The sequence below is a fragment of the Bubalus kerabau genome, chromosome 20, assembly GCF_029407905.1.
Source record: "Bubalus kerabau isolate K-KA32 ecotype Philippines breed swamp buffalo chromosome 20, PCC_UOA_SB_1v2, whole genome shotgun sequence".
Classification (NCBI taxonomy): domain Eukaryota; kingdom Metazoa; phylum Chordata; class Mammalia; order Artiodactyla; family Bovidae; genus Bubalus; species Bubalus kerabau.
This window is the reverse complement of record NC_073643.1, coordinates 15951361-15970591: the sequence shown is the minus strand read 5'-3', so window position 1 is coordinate 15970591 and position 19231 is coordinate 15951361. Positions and strand designations below refer to the sequence as shown.

General features: G+C 41.9%; 1 protein-coding gene across 21 annotated transcripts in view; it reads left to right on the top strand.

The window, feature by feature from the left end:
* The window catches only part of ULK4 (unc-51 like kinase 4), a 509803-nt gene that overhangs the window by 116162 nt on the left and 374410 nt on the right, over positions 1-19231 (top strand). For all 21 annotated transcript variants that reach the window (XR_008706191.1, XM_055558092.1, XM_055558086.1 and 18 more), the window contains one exon: positions 6843-6970. Coding sequence is in view for 20 of the 21 variants with exons in the window: in XM_055558092.1 (XP_055414067.1) it covers positions 6843-6970 (128 nt within the window). In the remaining variant the exon portion in view is untranslated. The remainder of the gene's footprint in view (positions 1-6842; positions 6971-19231) is intronic.

Here is a 19231-nt window from a genome sequence, read left to right as displayed (position 1 = left end):
TGAAACTGAGTGTTCACAGCCATGGTACAGGGGACTCTCTTTGTTACAAATCATGTATTCCACATATTTCAGTAAGTAGAAAAATTGGGCAAAACAAAAAAATGACAAACTGTTTTTCTACCCTGTTTTCAAAAAAAGAGAAAAAGGACAAACGAAACTCTTCACAGGATACTTTCAGAATCCTTGGTAGACAGTATTTTATATGTAATTCTTGCATCATCACTAGATGTAAGGAATTGATAACCTTTTCACAGTTCAGATGCTTGAGTGACTGGATGAGTAGCTTCCAGAAGGCATGACCAGGCATAAGAGAAAACCTTGTAAGTTATGTGTGAGCTTGTTTACCAGTCTTGTGCCATATAAACTGATTTTTTAAAATACCTGGTATATTTTCTGGTTTTATTTTTCGGTCTCTTCCAAGCTCTTATGGTGTACAAATGTTTGATCTTAAAGATCTGGGGCTGGAGGAGTTTGAGGGTGTGGTAAACATGTTTCCTGATGTTTTATTAGGGAGAGAGATACTGGATGAGGGCATTGCAATTTTCCTTAATTATAGTATCTAGAAACTAAAAGTGGCTAATGTCACTTATATTTATTTGTATTAGGTTATGTTTATAACTCATGAATTTTAGGATTTAGTATTGAAAATCCAGAATATATGGAACATAGAGTACAGAAGAGTAAAGTGCTTAATGTTCCCAAAATAATCTCATCAAAATTTTTGCATATACTTTTCAAATTGTTATTTATTGTGTGTTTGTATGTATATTAATACGTTGACATATTTCCTTTTCCCTGCTGCCACATGCATGTGCTATTTTAGAATCTTTTTACAGAAATTAGATCAATCTATTGAAATTAGATCGATTGTTTGTTCATACTTTTCCTCTTTAGTGATGTTAGGAATGTGTGTGTAACTCAGTAAAATGCTTCAGTATTGTTTCCAAAGGGTTATGGTGGTCCATGATGTGAAGGGACCCCAGTGCTTTCTAGCAGCTCACTGCTGCACATTTTAGAATCCCTCCCCTTTTTTTTTTGGCAAGAGAGAGCATTCTTATGGCTAAATTCTTTTGTGTGGACTTCTGTAATTATTCCTTTAGGAGAAACTCTTAAGTAAAATTAGGCACTGTCTTAGCTGCTCCTCTGAGAGTCTGTCATCACGGATTTTATACTCAGTATCTTGCGTGTTCTGTTACAGGGACCACAGGTAGATATATGAGCATGGATGAGGTCAGTTCCCATGAGCTCTTCCTGAAGAATCTGTCAGAGAATGAGCTTCAGACAACTGAGCAATGTTTGAATCAGCTAAGAAGACCAAGTAATGTGAATCAGGATGATTGTTGGATACTAGATGTCATTGGGGTCGCACAGAGTTGGACACGACTGAAGCGACTTAGCAGCAGCAGCAGATGTCATTACAAGTTTAGAATGGCAGACTGCTTTCTTTCCCTTCTTTCTTGCTTCCTTCTTCCCTCCTTCCCCCTCTCCTTTCATGTACGTACCTATCTATATACACACATATGTGTACATACATACATATGCATGCCTATAAATGCATACAGGGAGAAGGGGGAAAGCAAATGAAAATTGTAGTAAACTGGTGTACTGCTTTGTAAAAAACAAAGTCACCCATGTGACTTAAAAAAATAAAAGCAGACATTAAAAATCCAGTGCCTCGTTCTTGATATTAGAAAACTGAAAGTATATAAAACTCTGGGAACCCTACTCTGCTCTACTTCAATTAATTGAGCTTAGTACACTCACATCAGCTTGTTTACACGTTACGTGGATTCAAACATCTGCCTTAGCGATGTATTTTTTTCCCGTGAGGTGTGTGACCTTGAATGTGCCTCTTAGCTGCACAATCAGTGATGCATACTTTGGCACTTCATATGCTTTGGGGTCACTTAACAATTTAAGCATTACTTTTTAAGAGTCATACCGTGTTTCAAGGTGCATTTGCTCATGCTCATTGGTAAGATGATTTCCTTCTGGGTGTTACTGCCTGTGGATACCTTGGTAATTTGTGCCTGATTTGTTAATTTTAGCAGGAGCTGCTGTCCATTTTTATTTCAGCAATCTAGTTTGACTGAAGCTGTTTCAGGTTTCATATTTTGACAAAGTAGCACAACAGTGATTAATAAACCAGAAGGTGCTTATGATGTTTGGAGGTACTATGGAAGATCACTATGAAATTTCATGCATATAAAACTTTGAAAAATCTGAAAGCCAGTCAGCTCAGGTTTTTTTTGTTTGTTTGTTTCTCACAAAGACACTAAGCATCCTGACTTCAAGGTTGCTCATTTAAAATATGGTAATTAGTTAATGCATATTAATAGAGTTTGTATTCACATTTTTCATCGGTCTACGTTAATAAATGTGTTGTGTAAGAGACATTTTACTTAGATACTTGGCTAAACTTCTTTAAGGAAAGTGTAATCCAAAAACAATTGTAGTACATTTTTCACTTCCATCAACATTAAATGGGAAAACTATGTCAGTGTAGTTATTCACACACATGATTTCTCTCTCTCTCTTTTTTTTTTTTTTCTTTTGAGGCTACTGTCATTTAATGGCCAGGCTGTACTAAATGATTTTTTACCTACGACAGTTGATTGAAACAAATCGATTTTACCTTTGGAGATTTGCAGGAAATAAATAACTTTGACGTTCTCTACATCACTGTTATTTTTTTTTATTCATCTCATAATTTTGTCTTTATGATATGTACTGGAGGAATTTTTATCCTTTTGCTTAATTTTGATCAAGATACCACTTTGTGATGTAAGCTTCATATCTTTGAACCAATTCCTCACATGGTGAACATTTCATAACATCATCTTTATGTTATGTAGATATGTCAGTTCTGCAATCACTGCCAAGAACCATTTGACTGTTGGACAGAAGCTCTTCAATCTGTGGTTTGGGCTATAGACCTCAACAGCTTCTGCTTTTTTTCTTCCATGTGTAAAATTTAGTTGTGTTGAGCCAAATGGTGAGATGAATTTAAATCAAAGATGAATACATAGTGGATGGCAACCTATAGGCAAAATAACCTGGGGTTATTTTGACTCTCTGAAGGTGGTTTTGATTATTCATCCTTGGCACTAGTCTTTGCCTGCAGCCTGTAATCTTGTTGTAAGATTAATACTGTTCTAGAAGTCTGGTGCACGGTGCTTAAGATTAACTATGGTGCCCTGGGCAGTTAGTTTTAGGGAGTCAGTCAGTACTGTTCATTTACTTTTTCTGAAATGACAAGATGAGAATTTATTTGGGGGCATAAGGTGCTTTTAGGTATAGATCCAAAATTAGAGTCTGTAATATATTGCATCTTGTAAGGGACTGGGAATTATGGTGTTACAAACAAATCTTGTATGCAGTTTTTTATCTTTGTTATTTGCCATAGTTTTTCTAGTTTGTTTCACTCAAAATCATAAGCATTATTTTAGTTTTTCAATATTGTTAGTAATGGCTACATAATAATCCATCAATAAGACATAGAGTAGACCTCATCATGACTTCTTAGTGACGTTTCTGTGTTTTAAAATTATAACTGTTGCTGTACAAAACTTTCATTGCACCTGGAAAAATTTCCTCTTTCACTGTATACTTAAGCTATATTTCACTTATCTCTTGGTGTGTAACTACTCAAAATGTAATGGCTTAAACAAGACCAGTAATTTGCTTATTTCACCAATTGGTAATTTAGGCAAAGCTGGGAAAGACTGAGAAGAAACTTTTTAGAAGGCTCACTCAGATGACTGGCAATCTGGTGCTTGCCATTCCCTGGGAACCCAACTGGGCTGTGGCTTGGGATCCTCAGTCGCTTTCCGCGTAGGGCCCCTGAGGCCTAGTAGGGCTTCCTCACAGCATAGCCGCTGGGTTCCAAGAGAGAGAGTGTCTCAACAGAACCAGACAGGAGCCGCATGGCCTTTGTAAACGTGGCTTTGGAAATCATGCAATGTCACTTCTGTGATGTCTCTTTCCTACTCCACCTGCCCTCCTCACATGCATCATTACTGGATATAATGTTGCTGTTCAGTCGCTCAGGCGTGTCGGACTCTTTGTGACCCCATGGACAGCTGCAGGCCAAGTTTCCGTATCCTTCACTATCTCCTGGAGTTTGTTCAAATTCATGTCCAGTGAGCTGGTGATGCTATCCATCCATCTCATCTTCTGCTGCCCTCTTCTCCTTTTGCCTTCCATCTTTCCCAGAATCTTACAATTTAACAAATTCCCTATTTTGGGATGTTAAGTTTGTTTCCTATTTTTGTCTATCTTGTCAACAGTACTGCCATGAGCATTCTTGTACTTAAAGCTCTTTTGATCATCACTTTGTTACACTAAAATTCTTGAGATACAACAACTGGGTCAGAAGAAAACATTTTTTTAAGTCTTTGGAGAAATGACAGCTCACTTTCCTACCAGCAGAGGAAAGATTAAACACTTAAACTTTCATTTTTTTCTTAACTATGTATTAATTTGTCAGTCTGTCTAACTGTTCACCTGCCTGCCTGTGCCGGGTCTTACTTGTGGAGTGTGGGATCTTCACTTATGGCCTGTGGACTTCTTAGTTGGGGCATGTGGAAGCTAGTTCCCTGACCAGGGATTGAACCCAGACCCCCTGCATTGGGAGTGTGCAGTCCTGGCCGCTGAACCACCAGGGAAGTCCCCAAAGCTGACATTTATTTAACATAGCTAATATAGACCTTTTCAGATTTTGCAGTTGTCCCTGTAATGTTCTTTGATGTGAAACAGAACTTCCAGATACTGAATCGGCAGTCAGGTATCATGTCTCTCTAGTCTGCAGTCATCTGAAACCGTTTTTCAGTACATAGCTAGTGGATATTTTCATGGTTTTGCAGGTATGCACGTGTATGTGTGAGAGTGGTGTCAGTGTGGGAAACAGTTTGTTGTTTTGATCTATGGGCTTCACTGTATAAATTAGAACTGAGAGTTGACTGTGGGGAAATGGGCTTTCTATTGTCAACTGGAAAGGTGAAAACAGGTCCATTACTCAAGGCCACCTTGGTGTTGATTCTGTTTTTCACGACCCAGTTGATGAATTAGTTTGATTATTCAGTTCAGGATCTAGGTGAGACTGGTGGATTCGTTGTTGTTCAGTCGCTCAGTTGTGTCTGACTGTTTGCAGCCCCATGGCAGCATACCAGGTTTCCCTGTTCTTCACCATCTTGAGTTTGAGCAAGCTCAAACTCGTGTCCGTTGTCAGTGATGCCATCCAGTCATTTCACCCTCTGTCACCCCCTGTTCCTCTTGCCTTTAATCTTTCCCAGAATGGGGGTCTTTTCCAATGAGTCAGCTCTTTGCCTCAGGGGGCCAAAGTATTGGAGCATCAGCATCAGTCCTCCTAATGAGTATTCAGGGTTGATTTCCTTTAGGATTGACTGGTGTGATCTCCTTGCAGTTTAAGGGACCACCATGCCCTGTAGGCATGCCATGTAGGGCCACTCAAGATGGATGGGTCTTGGTGGAGAGTTCTGACAAAATGTGGTCCACTGGAGAAGGGGATGGCAAACTGCTTCAGCATTCTTGCCTTCAGAACCCCATGAACAGTATGAAAAGGCAGAAAGACTGATGCATAGATATAGATATATCTCCACTTTAAAATAGAAGCCTGTACATGGCTGTGTAAGTGCTTCCTGCCCTCCAGTATAGCGCCCAATGTAAAAGCACTTTGGCAAAAAAAAAAATAATAATAAAAAAAATTGAGCTGCTTACATCTCCTTGGACACACAATGTCACTCTTAGGAGCTTGCCTCTGCCAAGGACTCTCAGGAACTTAAAGTCCTGCCCTCTGTAACCATCTTTATAACAATCCCATTCCGTATTTGTGCCTACGTATATCTATTAACCCTGTGTGCATGTGTATTCCATTTTTTGCATATCCATAGGCTCCCGGAATGATACAGTCTTTTTGTTACAAGAGAACATGACACTAACACTTGTCAACACTTATTCCTCTGTGTTGTGTTAAACCTTTAAGTAAAGCATGTTATAGAAATAGTAGAGTAGGAAATGGCAACCCACTCCAGTATTCTTGCCTGGGAAATCCCATGGACAGAGGAGCCTGATGAACTACAGTCCATGGGGTTGCAGAGTCAGATGTGACTGAGCATGCGTACATCAGATCAGATCAGTCGCTGAGTCGTGTCCGACTCTTTGCGACCCCATGAATCGCAGCACGCCAGGCCTCCCTGTCCATCACCAACTCCCGGAGTTCACTGAGACTCACGTCCATCGAGTCAGTGATGCCATCCAGCCATCTCATCCTCTGTCGTCCCCTTCTCCTCCTGCCCCCAATCCCTCCCAGCATAGAAATTGAGGTTTTTTCCTGTGTCCCGTATTGGCTGTTTTTTTCACTTTATGTCTCTAGGACTTCAGTTGTATAGACTAGAGGTGTGATCTTTGTGTGTGAAGGTTTGCTCAAAAGTTCATGCAGACATGCAGTCGTGACTTTGAGTTCTGGTTATTGCCACACTTCCAGTCATGTGATGGGTGGTTAAGAACCAGGCTTTATTGTCTGTCTGACCTGGATTTGAATCCAGTTTTGCTATTTGGGGCAAAGTGCTTAACTTTTTGAGATTTCCTTTTTTAAAACAGAGATAATATTGTTACCTTTTCCAGCTACTTTTCAGGTTTAAATGAGATCATACATTTTTAATAACTTGGTATAGAGTATAGCACTAAAAAAGAATTTAAAAACTGACAGGTGATGTTATTTTATTTTCTGTTTGGTTATTATAATCTATTGACTTTCAGAGTTGACTGTTCTATTTATTTGTTTCATGCTTTCTCAGAAAATATTCTCATGTCTCCCACAGGACTTTGTATCTACAATTATCCGTTTACTGGACAGCCCCTCCACTTCTATTAGAGCCAAAGCCTTTCTGGTTCTTTTATATATTTTGATTCATAACCACGAGATGCTGCTGCTCAGCTGCCAAGCAAGGTAAGATTTTCTCTGATTTTGCCAATGACTTCAGTTTGGTGCCTGTTTTATTAGTAGTGTTTCTTGGCCCCTATGTACCTGGTTATTGAAAATTATTTTCCTAGATTTTTCCAAGGGTTTAATTTTTCACTTATCACCTCTGCTTGGAAACACTGATGTCGGCTGGTGGTTAAGTATTAGGAATTTCCTAGGTCTGAGTATAGTGTGTTAAAGGTGGTTCTGGTTTGCATCTTTGTAAGGCATTGTTGATGGGTGGTTTGGTCATAGTTCTCATTAGTATGAGGTTCTGGACCAAGTGGCTGAAAGCCCAGGGGAACCAGTGTACTGCTGCAGAGGAGGAGGCAGGATGGGGATCTGGTGTATGTGGACTGGTCCTCGACTGGGCAGATCTCTCATGGTTACTGAGTCTCACCTCTTCTCTCCCAAAAGAGAAGCGTCTGATGTACCTCAGGTTCCCTCCAGCCTCTGATGCTTTTCAGTTAATGTCTTTGAAACTGTCTGGCCAGTTGTTACATCCCAGAGGAACCTTGAGCACATGGTTTACTGTCTATTTCTTGACCTGGTTTTTTACTTAAGGTAGAATACTGGGAAGAGTCTAGAATTGCTGAGATGGATCTTGATTAGGGATTGGAAAATTTTATCCTGAAAACAGAGAGTACATGTTTTAGGATTTACAAATCAAGAAGCAAAATTGTGAATATTATGTATGTACTTCTATTACAATAGAGAAGACAAATTTTCACAAATTTTTTGTTGACGTAATTAAAAATACATGACTCGTGATCTATCCCTGGGATGGATTGGCAGATGCAAACTATGATATATAGAACGGATAAACAAGGTCCTACTCTATAGCACAGACAACTATATTCAGTAACCTGTGATAAACTGCAGTGGAAAGACTATGAAAAATAATGTATGAATCACTTTGCTGTACAGCACAAATTAACACAGTATTGTAAATCAACTACTTCACTCAAGTTAAAGAAAAAATATATACTGCTAATAATTGAGTATATCCTTTTTGTAACATAGGTCTAATAATGGGAAAGATAGAATTCTTTGGGGGAGAAGAGTTAACATTTTGCTTAATTAGGGGTCAAAGTGAGAGTCCTTATTATCAAATCTGATTGCAAATGTTCCTGTTGGTGTTGACCCCTAATGCAGCTTTATGTTTCTTATCTTTGAAAATGTCTTTTCACACAGATGGGTTCTACCACATGTCAATATCAGTTCATGGGCACATGACTTTGAATGAGCATATTCATCACTTTGAAGGCATTTGTAGTTTTCTGTTAGATTCTTCCTTATATCTGTCTTTAGCCTGTCATCACATCACAGGTGAACCACTTCTTGATGTGGGTCATGCTCAGGATCCTAAGAAATTTCCATTGATTCTGATCTCTCAGGGATCAGCCCTTTGTTGTCTTATGTCCAGTTGAGAACTGATGTCTCATATATTTTGTCTGCTTGTTAGTGGTTATAGATGAGAGGGTGTGCCCTGATCCTGTGAGCCCATCATGGCTGGAAGCAGCAGCTGCTCTTACCTATCAGTAAAGACCTCATCATTGTCTTTGCTGCCTCTCATCTCTCCTTGTATCTACCATCATTTTCCTCCAGGACAAGTAATATAGTTTCTCAACAGGTGTTCTTCCATCATTTCTTAGACTCATAGTCTGGTCTCTGTGTAGCAGCAAGAGTGTCTGTTACACAGTGTGAATCAGCTTTTGTTTCTTGCCTGTTAGCATTCTCCTCATAGCATCCTGTTGGGCTGAAATAATACCCCAACTCTGACCGTGGGCTGACTTCATTTCATGCCCGCCCGCCTCTCAGCCCTTGTGTTCCGCAGCTCCTCCTTGCGCCCCCTCCAGCCAGCCAGCTGCACAGTTCTTGCTGCTTCCTGCGCACACTTGCTTGTTACACTCCCCTCTGGTGTTCCCTGTGCCCACTGTGCTCTCCCCACAGCCATGTGCTTGGCTGATTTCCTCAGCTCATTCAGCTTTCTGTTCAGTCTAGTGGTTACTGCTTCTGCTGCTAAGTCACTTCAGTCGTGTCCGACTCTGTGCAACCCCATAGACGGCAGCCCACCAGGCTCCCCCATCCCTGGGATTCTCCAGGCAAGAACACTGGAGTGGGTTGCCATTTCCTTCTCCAATGCATCAAAGTGAAAAGTGAAAGTGAAGTCGCTCAGTCGTGTCCGACCCTCAGCGACCCCATGGACTGCAACCTACCAGGCTCCTCCGTCCATGGGATTTTCTAGGCAAGAGTACTGGAGTGGGGTGCCATTGCTTCTGAGAGCCACTCTAATCATCCTATCTCAAATTCCGCTCCTCACCCCAACTCAGAGACTCTCTAACAGGAAAGAACTGTGAGAGCCTGAGTGGGACAGGTTTGGTCCTCCTAGGAAGTGACTGTGATTTCTGTGTCCCTGAGTGAATATTTAGAAACTTTGGCCGTGGTGGACAGATGGTGGCCTGAATGCACACCCTAACCCTGACCCCTACTCTGCCCTCTCTGGAGGGTGAGGCTTAGGCTTGCAGGAGAGGTAAGCGTGAGCCCCATTCTTCCTGTGCTGTGGGCAGAGACATGAACACTCTGTGCTCTAAGCCTGGGGGAATAGCAGACCTCAGGTCTTCTGTTGGGTGCAGAATGAAGGTGCTTTTGGTGTGTGGTTTTTGGGCCAGTAGTCCTGTCCCAGGGGATCCACAGTGGAGCTGCCTTGGGGGCCAGTCTGCCCCTGACTGAGGCTGCAGGGGGGTGATCTCATTTCCCAGCACTTGGAGAGAACACGTCCCCTCCCCACCTGTATCTTTGCCACAACCTGCTCTGATCAGGTGCCAAGCCGGGGGAGGAAGTCTTGAGCAAGCAGAGCTTGATCACAGTCCGCTGACGGAGATGCTGGAAGTAATTGAAGGAGGAAGAACAAGGGCAGGCAGCCCTCATGGAGGCAGAACTAATGGAATAGACAGAATGTTAACAAATAAGGAATGAAAACTCCATGGAGAAGCAGTTTTCTGAAATTCAGCAGAAGAACAAAAAGCAAATGGCCTCTGCTGGGGACGGCATTAGTGCTTTGAAAGGACACATAGACCCACGCAGAGCCAATGACAAAGACGTGGAGATTCATGTGGAGACAGTAGGAAAGTTGGAGTGTTGGTCCAGGAGACCTCACATGCAGAGCATGGGGAATGCCAGGAGGAGGAAAGGAACAGATGGAGGAGGGTTTCTAATGGAAGCAATCTCAGTAGTCATCTTCTGCTCAAACACGCTGTCTCCTGATGCCGTATTAAACTGAGGGTAAAGGAATCAAAAAGTCACAAAGCTGCAAAGGGAAAGGTGAGTGAGGCAGAGGAATGCTGTCACCTGTCCTGGTGTTTTGGAAGCTGGAAGGGTGAGAGATGAATGTTCACTGAGATCCATTAATGTCTGCAGAGGGAGAAGCTGGGAGGAGACCTGGTCACCGCCTGGCAGAACTCAGGACAGGTTGGGAAAGGCAGGTGTAAAGGTACTTTTGAAGTCAGTGGTGAGAGGGAGGTGAGACTCGACATAGGAAGATTGATGGCAATTTGCATGCGGACTTGATTGCCAGGCCTGAGCATCTGGGATGCTCTGTTTCTTCTGCTGCACCGGGAGACTTGAGATATATTCTGGATGGTTTGAACTGGTAAGGCTTCAGATGTGGGGTTTGAGACGTATCAGAGGGAGATGTGGTGCTTTGTGAGACCCTATAATGAGGATCGTAGAACAGCTGCTTACTCTCAAGCGTGAGGACATCTGCCTTCTACCCCTCCTTGACCTGCAGTCTGTTGGCAGCCTAATTTCCATGCTCTTGACCAGAGTTTGGACATTAACCTCAGGGAAGCTGATCCCATCTCCACAGGGGCTGGCCATTTGCCTGTCCGCTACTGTAGCTCAAGAAACCTTGCCCCATTTTCCTGTATTGGAGCCCATCCATCGTGAGCCCCACTCCTGCATGCAGACCTTCCAACAACACTTCAGTGCATCCTCTTAAGATATAAACGGACAACCAAGAATCACCAGATACGTAAGGAAACATGGAACTCAGATGTCAAGACTCGCCAAGAGACAAGAGACGCTCAGCAGAAACAGAGACTTAATTAGAAACAGACAGTTCATGGAAAAAGGAGTGAGGATGACTCCTCAACCTGTGAGTAAATGCTGAATCTTCCTTATTATTAGAGGAAAGCACCTCATACTCCTCGTTACAAGAGAAACTACACTGAGTGTTCTTTCTCACTCAGCACACTGATAGCGTCTGAAGCATGTTCTGTGGGTGAGGCTGTGGGGCAGCTGGCACTGCCCTGTGCTGCTGGTGGGAATGGCAGCATACTGTGACTACTGTGAAGAAGACTTTGTATCTAGAGAAATCCCATGTTTTTACCCTTTGTCCCAGCCATCTCACTTCTCGGATACACTGTCCAAAGATCTGTTATTGGCAAGGACGTGAGATGACACACGCGTGAGGCATCATTTGTTAGCGGTAAACTATATACAGCAGACTAGCTGGAGAATTGTGGTCACCCTTGTGTTAGTTTTTTCTTCCTGCCCTCACATTACAGCAAACTCAGTGGTTTAGGACAACACACATGTATCCATGTGACAGTTCACGTGGGTCGGGAGGTCAGGTTCCTTGTAGCTGGACCCCCTGCTCATGTCTCACAGGGTCGAAGTGCAGTTATTGGTTGGTGCTGCAGTCCTTGTCTGAGGCTGAGGTCTTCTCCAAGAGCACTGATTGTTGGTAGAGTTCATTTCCTTGCAGCTGTAAGACCGAGGTCCCCACTTTGTTGCTGGTTTATGGCTGGGGCTTGCTTTTGGCTTCTAGGGGCCGTCCTTCCTCTCCATTGGCATTTCTCAGCAGAGCCATTTGCTTTTTTCCTGGAAGCAGGTAGTTGCCCTTTTTATACCTTGAATCCCCTCCACCAACTCAAATGTCTTTCCTCACTCTTCTGCCACCAGGAGTAGAAAGCCCCATTTTTAAAGGTTTCAGCTGATTGGGTTGGGCTCATGCAGATAACCTACGTAATGTGAGGATAATCAAATTGGGACTTTATTTTTTAAAATTTTTTATTGAAGTATAGTTGCTTTACAATAATTGTGTTAGTTTCTGCTGTAGAGCAAAATGAATCAGCCATACATATACATATATGCCCTCCTTTTTGGATTTCCTTCCCATTTAGATCACCGTAGAGCACTGAGTAGAGTTCCCTATGCTATACAGTAGGCTCTCATTAGTTACCTGTTTTACTCGTAGTGGCGGATATGTGTCAACCCCAGTCTCCCAATTCGTTCCCACTCCTTTCCCCACTTAGTGTTTATATGTTTGTTCTCTACATCTGTGTCTCTTTCTGCTTTGCAAATAGGTTCACCTCTATTAATTATCTTTCTAAATTTCACATATGCATGCTAATATATGATCCTTGTTTTTCTCTTTCTGACTTGCTTCATTCTGTCTTGCAGTCTCTAAGCTCATCCACGTCTCTGTAAATGAAATAATTTTGTTCCTTTTTAAAGTCCCTCCGCTGTTGTACTCAGATTAGTGTTTTGAATAGTCAAGGGGTAGGAATCCTGGGAGAGACGTTTTTAGAATTCTTATAGCCACAGTACCCATGATGGAGGACTCTGCAGCTGTGAGAATGGACAAGTAGGATCTCTATACACGGCCGTGGACTGATCACCAGGACATATTATCCTGATAGAAGCAAGGTGCAGAAGGGTACTTATTATATACTAACTTCTGTGTAAGAACGAGGGAGAAAACAGGAAAGACATATGCACTTATTACTATTTTCAAAAAGAACAGAAGGATAAATTAAGAATGAACAAAATGGCATTTTATATGGAGTGAAAGGCAGCTGGGGACAGGGGTAGGGGTGGCAGCTCTGCTTTACATATAGCTGCTTTATGACTTGGATTTAAGTGTCAGCTGAATGTTTAATGAAAAATAAAATTAAATAAAGCAGTCTCTAAAACTTGAAAAATAATTTGGTAGCGTGTGATATAACTCCAAAGAAGAGATATTGAAGTGTATAAAGAACACTAATCGTTTGGAAGTGCAGTTGATTCTTGAACAACACGGGATTGAGCTTTGCAGGTTTACGTTCATGCAGGTATTTTCCCAATAAATATAGACGGAACTACAGTCTGTGGTTGGTTGACTCCTCAGATTCGAAACTGTGAGAACATTGAGAGCAGACTCGAGCGTCCACGGATTTTGGCATCAGCAGTGGGTCCTGGAACCAAACTGGTAGCTCCATATGAGACATCTTTCATTTCAGTTGCTGTTCCTCCAGTAGCCATGGATCATTTTTCTCTGCTGTCTTAAAGGCATTTTCTTATCTTTAGGATTTAAAAAAGTTTAATTGTTATATATCTTTAGTGTGAGTTTCTTTGGGTTTCTCCTGTTTTGAGTTTGTTCCTTTAAGTCTTCTGCTAAATTTGGGTATTTTTCAGGCATTATTTCTTCAGATACTTTTTCAGTCCCATTGTTTCTCTCCTCCCTTTCTGGATCCTGATGATATAAATAGAAGGCATTTTGTTACTGTCTGGTAGGTCCCTGAGATGCTTTCTTTAATAAGCCTCTTTGTATCTGCTTTTCAGATATTGTAAATTCAGTTAATCTGTCCTTAAGTTTACTGATCATGTTTTCTATTACCTGTGCTCTATTCTTGAGCCGGTCCGTTGGCTTTTCAGTTTTGGTTATTGTAGTTTTCAAAAGTTCTGTAGCTTACATTGGTTATTTTAAAAACTTTTTTCTCCTGAAATTTTCAGTTCTTTCATTGGTCTTTCAGATCATTTGAAACATTTTCATGATGCCTACTTAGAAATTCTTTTTAGATCCTTCTAGCACCTGGCTCATATTGGTGTTAGCATCTGTTGACTGTGTTTTTTGATTCATGTTGTGATTTGCCTGGTTCTTGCTATGGTTTGTGATTTTTAAGATTATATCCTGGACATTTTGCCTATTACCTTTTGTAATAGGATGTGTCTTCATCTCGCTTGGTGTTAAGTCTTGTCACTGCTGGGGGAGGGATGAAGGTCCTGCTCGCCACTGGGCCCCATTGATAACTAACCTGCCAGGGATATCAGATTGCTGTTTGCTTCTCCTGGCCGTAGAATGGAAGATCAGCTTCTTGCTCAGACATGCTGTCACTGCCCTGCAGGGAGACTGGAGAGTGGCTTGCTTGGCTGGGCAGGGAATGGAGGGCCCACTGCCTGCTGTCTTATGGGTATTATGCCTAACAGGAGAATCAGGTCACTGTTGCCTGCTTCCACCAGGCAGAGGATGGAAGGTTAGCGCCCTGTTTGGCCTTGCCCACACATCCCAGCTGGGAGGTTGGTATGTGTTCCTTTTTGCTTTGATGCCCAGGTATTACACCAGTGTGCATATGAAATGCAACGTTGAATATAAATGTTTGCAAAAGGGAGGCAGGCTTCAGGTTAGAGAGATGTTAAAATTCTCTGTGATGAGTTCATAGAGAAAATTGTTCTCTCTTCCATACCTGTGCCTTGGAACTCTGTTAGCAGCTGGATGTTTGAGCTAACGGCAATGCTACCCGTCTGCCTGAGAACTGAAACCTCACATCAAGAGCCCATGATAACCTTTGCTACTTTATGTAGATATTTTTTCCTGCTTACCATCATCACCATCAGCCTTTTATGGATTAAATTTCAGTACATTTTCTATGATGTCAGCTCTCAAATCTATCTTGCATGACAGGCAGTGAAATTGAGCTGTCAGGATTAAATAAAAAGGATATGATAGCCCCCAAATGTCCACCTATTTCTCCAAATGGCTTCATACTCATATTGAAAATGATGGGAGATAAAATAGGGTCTTATGTTTCTCTAGAAATGATAACCCTTTTAGGGGACGAAGAGCCTTGTAAGTTCATTTTGTAGTTTGTTATGAGCCTGAAATGTCAGTGCCTCCTGATGGATCAGGTTTTCCTAGACTTTTTCTTCTCCCTTCCCCATAGCATTGCTATTAATATGGTAATCAGTGGGGGGAAAAATCTGCTTTGATCTTAAAAGGAAGATTTAAAAAAAATTGTACTCTGTATAATTGGTTAACTGTGTGGGAAAAATTATTTTCTCAGCGTACACCATACAAAAGTCAATTCCAGATGGATTAAAGAATTATATATGAGAAAGAAACTCTAAACAGCTGGAAGAAAATATGTTTAAATATGGGCAAGGAAAGCTTTTCTGAGTAGAAAAGCAATGAAATAAACCATAAAAGGAAATAATGATAGTTTGGCTATATATAGTTTAGAAACTTTTATATGCCCCACAAATCAGAAGTAAAATTTCATGCTAAGAAATTCTGTAAAGTTTTGCATTGTATGTAATAGAGTTAATCTATGTAAAGAGATTCATAAAGATAGTCTCAAGAGTAATCAGAGAAGTGCAAATTAAAATGATAAATACTTTTTCTATCCATTATAATGTCAAATTAAGGAAAAAAACACCGACCACTATCTTATATCCTAAGTACAGTTAGAGGGGCAACTTTTGACTGGTTGGTGAGATTACCTTTTTGAGGGCATCTGAGCATGATGACAAGTGTATATCATGAATCCTGATGATTCAGAAGTTCCATCGTTATAAACAAACTTCAATCACAGAATTGTACTTTTGTCAAGTACTTGAAGGATATGACCCAGGTTTTTGTTGGTTGCTTAGCATTTCCTTAACTTTAGCTATTAGATACAGAAGTATCTGTGCTTCCCAAGCAGTGCTAGTGGTAGAGAATCCACCTGCCAATGCAGGAAGAGACCATTTCCTTGGGTTAGGAAGATCACCTGGAGAAGGAAATGGTGACCCACACCAGTATTCTTGCCTTGGGAAATCCCGTGGACAGAGGAGCTTGGGGGCTATGGTCCGTGGAGGCTCAAAGAGTCGGACACGACTGAGCGACTGTGCATGTGGAAATCCTGCAGGCTCTTCAGAGACTCTCCAAGGTCCTTGTTGACCCTGTCCACACTGTTTGGCAGCAACGTAATATTTCTTTGGTGATTGTGATCTCTCACTCTTCATCAGTAGAGTGATCCTCTCCATCCCCCAGATGGAATTATTTTGTCCTCTGGTGGAAACCATTCTTGCTTGGAACCTTTCCAGCAGAGCTCAGGGTCGTGGAAACTGTAGGTAAAAAAGCAGTGAGTGGGCTGTTAGGCATAACAGTGAGAGGTAGTTGCTCCCACTTCTGCCTCTCAGTTACCACCAGACCTGCGTGTTTTGATGACGGGGAATGCTAAAGCCTATGTTTTGTTTGCTGATTCAAAATATTACACCTCATTGTTATAAGGCCCGGTGTTGTGTTGTTTCCCAGCTGGCAGCACCACGGAGCTTGCAGTTGGCCATTCTTCCTCTCAGTTACGCCAGATGTCTCTGGGTGATGGGCTACTTGCTGAATAGTGAATTCAGTGGACCTGAGCATATTACCACACTTCTTTTGCTGTTAATAAGTTTCTTGATCAGATAAAGTGTTACTTTGATTATCATGATGATAAAGAAGCCATTTCTTTGTCTGTACTTAAAAGAGAATTTACTGCCCCTTTCATGCAACAGTCTGTTGCTAGCTGACTGGCAGGTCTCCCCAGGTTATGGGCTAGACTGGGAGCACAGTGTTGATTTCTCATGTTGGCTGGATGGGCAGGATCTCGGTCATAATTGAAGAGGAGCATTCTTTTTGCTGAGCGCATACATATCCTCTAATACTGCCACCAAGGCCCCTCTGGATGAGGGCCCATGAGCAAGCCCTGGGGTGACTGGAGAAATTGTGTTGACTGACATTTGCAGAATGTGTCATCTTCTCTATCTGAGTGTAGAGAGGCTTCTGTAAAGTAGTTGTCCTTTAGTGGGCATCCACGTGGTACACAAATGTCATCATGCTTTGTGCCCATTCTGAGATGTCCACTCATATAGACCTTTCCCGGAACTTCTAGTCACCAGTTTTTAACTCTTTTTTTTTTTTTTTTTCATAGTCCCTGGCCATTAATAGAAGATTCAGTCCAGGTTCGATGCACGATACTGGATGCTTGGGGCTGATGCACTGGGACGACCCAGAGGGATGGAATGGGGAGGGAGGAGGGAGGAGGGTTCAGGATGGGGAACACATGTATACCTGTGGCGGATTCATTTTGATATTTGGCAAAACTAATACAATTATGTAAAGTTTAAAAATAAAATAAAATTAAAAAAAAAAAATAGAAGATTCAAGCTGATAGCCAGTGCCACGAATCAGCAGGCATCAGTACCTTTAGCCATGTCTCAGTTTGAACATTAAGTAAAACAAAATGTGTTGGGTTTCCTTTTCAGGGACTCATTTGATTCCTTTTGTCATGCTGGCAGCAGTCTACTTTGATTTGCTGCCAGCGTATTGTAGTGAACCATTCACTAACCAGGCTCAGTGATTTTCTTGTTGGGTCAACTGCTTATAAATAATTCTTTATCAGGATCGAGAGAGGAGAGACAGTGCTAGAGAGACTGTGTCAAAGGACTCTGCACCACCTGCTCATTCAGCTTAGTAGTTCTTACTGGGCCTGTTCAAGCTTCGCTCTTATACTTATCAGTGCACTTGATGATGGGTTGCTGCTGTGTGTGCCCAGCTGTGGTGGCTTGGTGTGTCAGGTTAATGATACAGTTACTGATGGGTTACTCATATCATGTGATCATTTGATGTCACTCGTCATGTTCATCCTCTATCAGGGGCTGTTTCTCAAAAGAACAGTGATCTGCAGAATATGACTTAACTCTAAAACTTGGCAGCTAAAACTGTTAGCTGCTCTAACAAAATATCAAAGATTGGTGGCTTATAAAGGGGCTTCCTTGGTGGCTCAGGTGGGTGGCTTATAAATGACATGTATATTTCTCATAGTTCTGGAGGCTGGAAGTATGAGATCAGGATGCCGTTGTGGATTGGATGAAGGCCGTCCTCTAGGTTGCAGGCTTATCCTTGTGTCCACACATGGAGAAAGGGACTAGGGCCCTCTGAGGGCTCTCTTTTATAAAGGCAATGATTCCTTCATGAGCACTCTACCCCCATGACCTAATCACCCCCTAACATCATAACATTGGGTGTTAGGATTCTAGTTAAATTTGGGGATGAACACAAACCTTCAGACGATAGCAACCCAAAGACCTGTGTTGTGATTCATTTATTGGTGTTTTCCTGGGGGTCCCATGTAAATATCATGTAAATATTCCTACAAGATAACCCACAAGATACTGAGAGTAGCAGTAGCTGTACTGGGTTATATGGCCCACGTGGCAGAACTGCTTACACTGCAGATGGGAATTGCAGCAGAGCCTTCCTTCATTCCAGCTCCATTAACAACTAGTGGGTATATGGGTCTCTCAGAAAAGGAGTCAGAGGGACACAGTCTAATGTGGTGTATATTGCCGCCTAGGTTCACAAAGCCCACCTTTTGGTCATAATCAGTAGAAGATGCAATAACTTGTCTTTGCTCTGGAGGGATAGCTCAACATATTCTAGATTGTTGAGCCCTAGAAACTTCACTGGGGCCTAGTAGACAATGGATTTTTATGGAGTTTATCTGTCTCTTAAATGTCTTACTAAGCCAACTGAAGCTCCTCAGGTCCAATAGCCTAATGTCTCACGTCATCAAAGTGCTAGTGTACAAGTACAAGTGTGGTGTTGGTGGGACATCAAGACAATGCAGATCTTTGCTGACTGATAACCAAGAGCCGGATTGTTGGCAGAGCTCAAAGGCAAGGCCCTGAACATTTGCTGTTTGCCGTGATGAGTAAAAAGCAAGCATGTGCTGGTGGTTCTTCCATATTTACATGTAGGAAAAAACCTTTGCCAGGTCAACAGCAGCGGTAAGACCCCAGGGCAGTGCCACTTTGCTGCGGGAGAGGCACCAAGCTGGAAGCACCGCCGGAGGTGCAGTCACAGCCCATCGCAGTCGTTTTTCCCAAATTCTACACAAGCCAAATAGACAAATGGGCGTATAGTAGGTTTTTATCATCCCTGCGCCTCTCAGTTTTTTTTTTTTCGATGTTGCTATAAATTTCTGTGATTTGGTTTTCTATGGATATGAGTTAATATCTTTTTAGAGAGGGGGCATGTCAGGAACTGCTGTTTGCCCCCCCCCCTTTTTTTTTAATCATAATGACCCTTGCTGCAGAGATCATGTAGCCAGTATGTGGATTCTGCTGATTATTAAGTATGTCTATTCCTAAATGTCTATTACATTTTGAAACTGAAGAAATAAACAT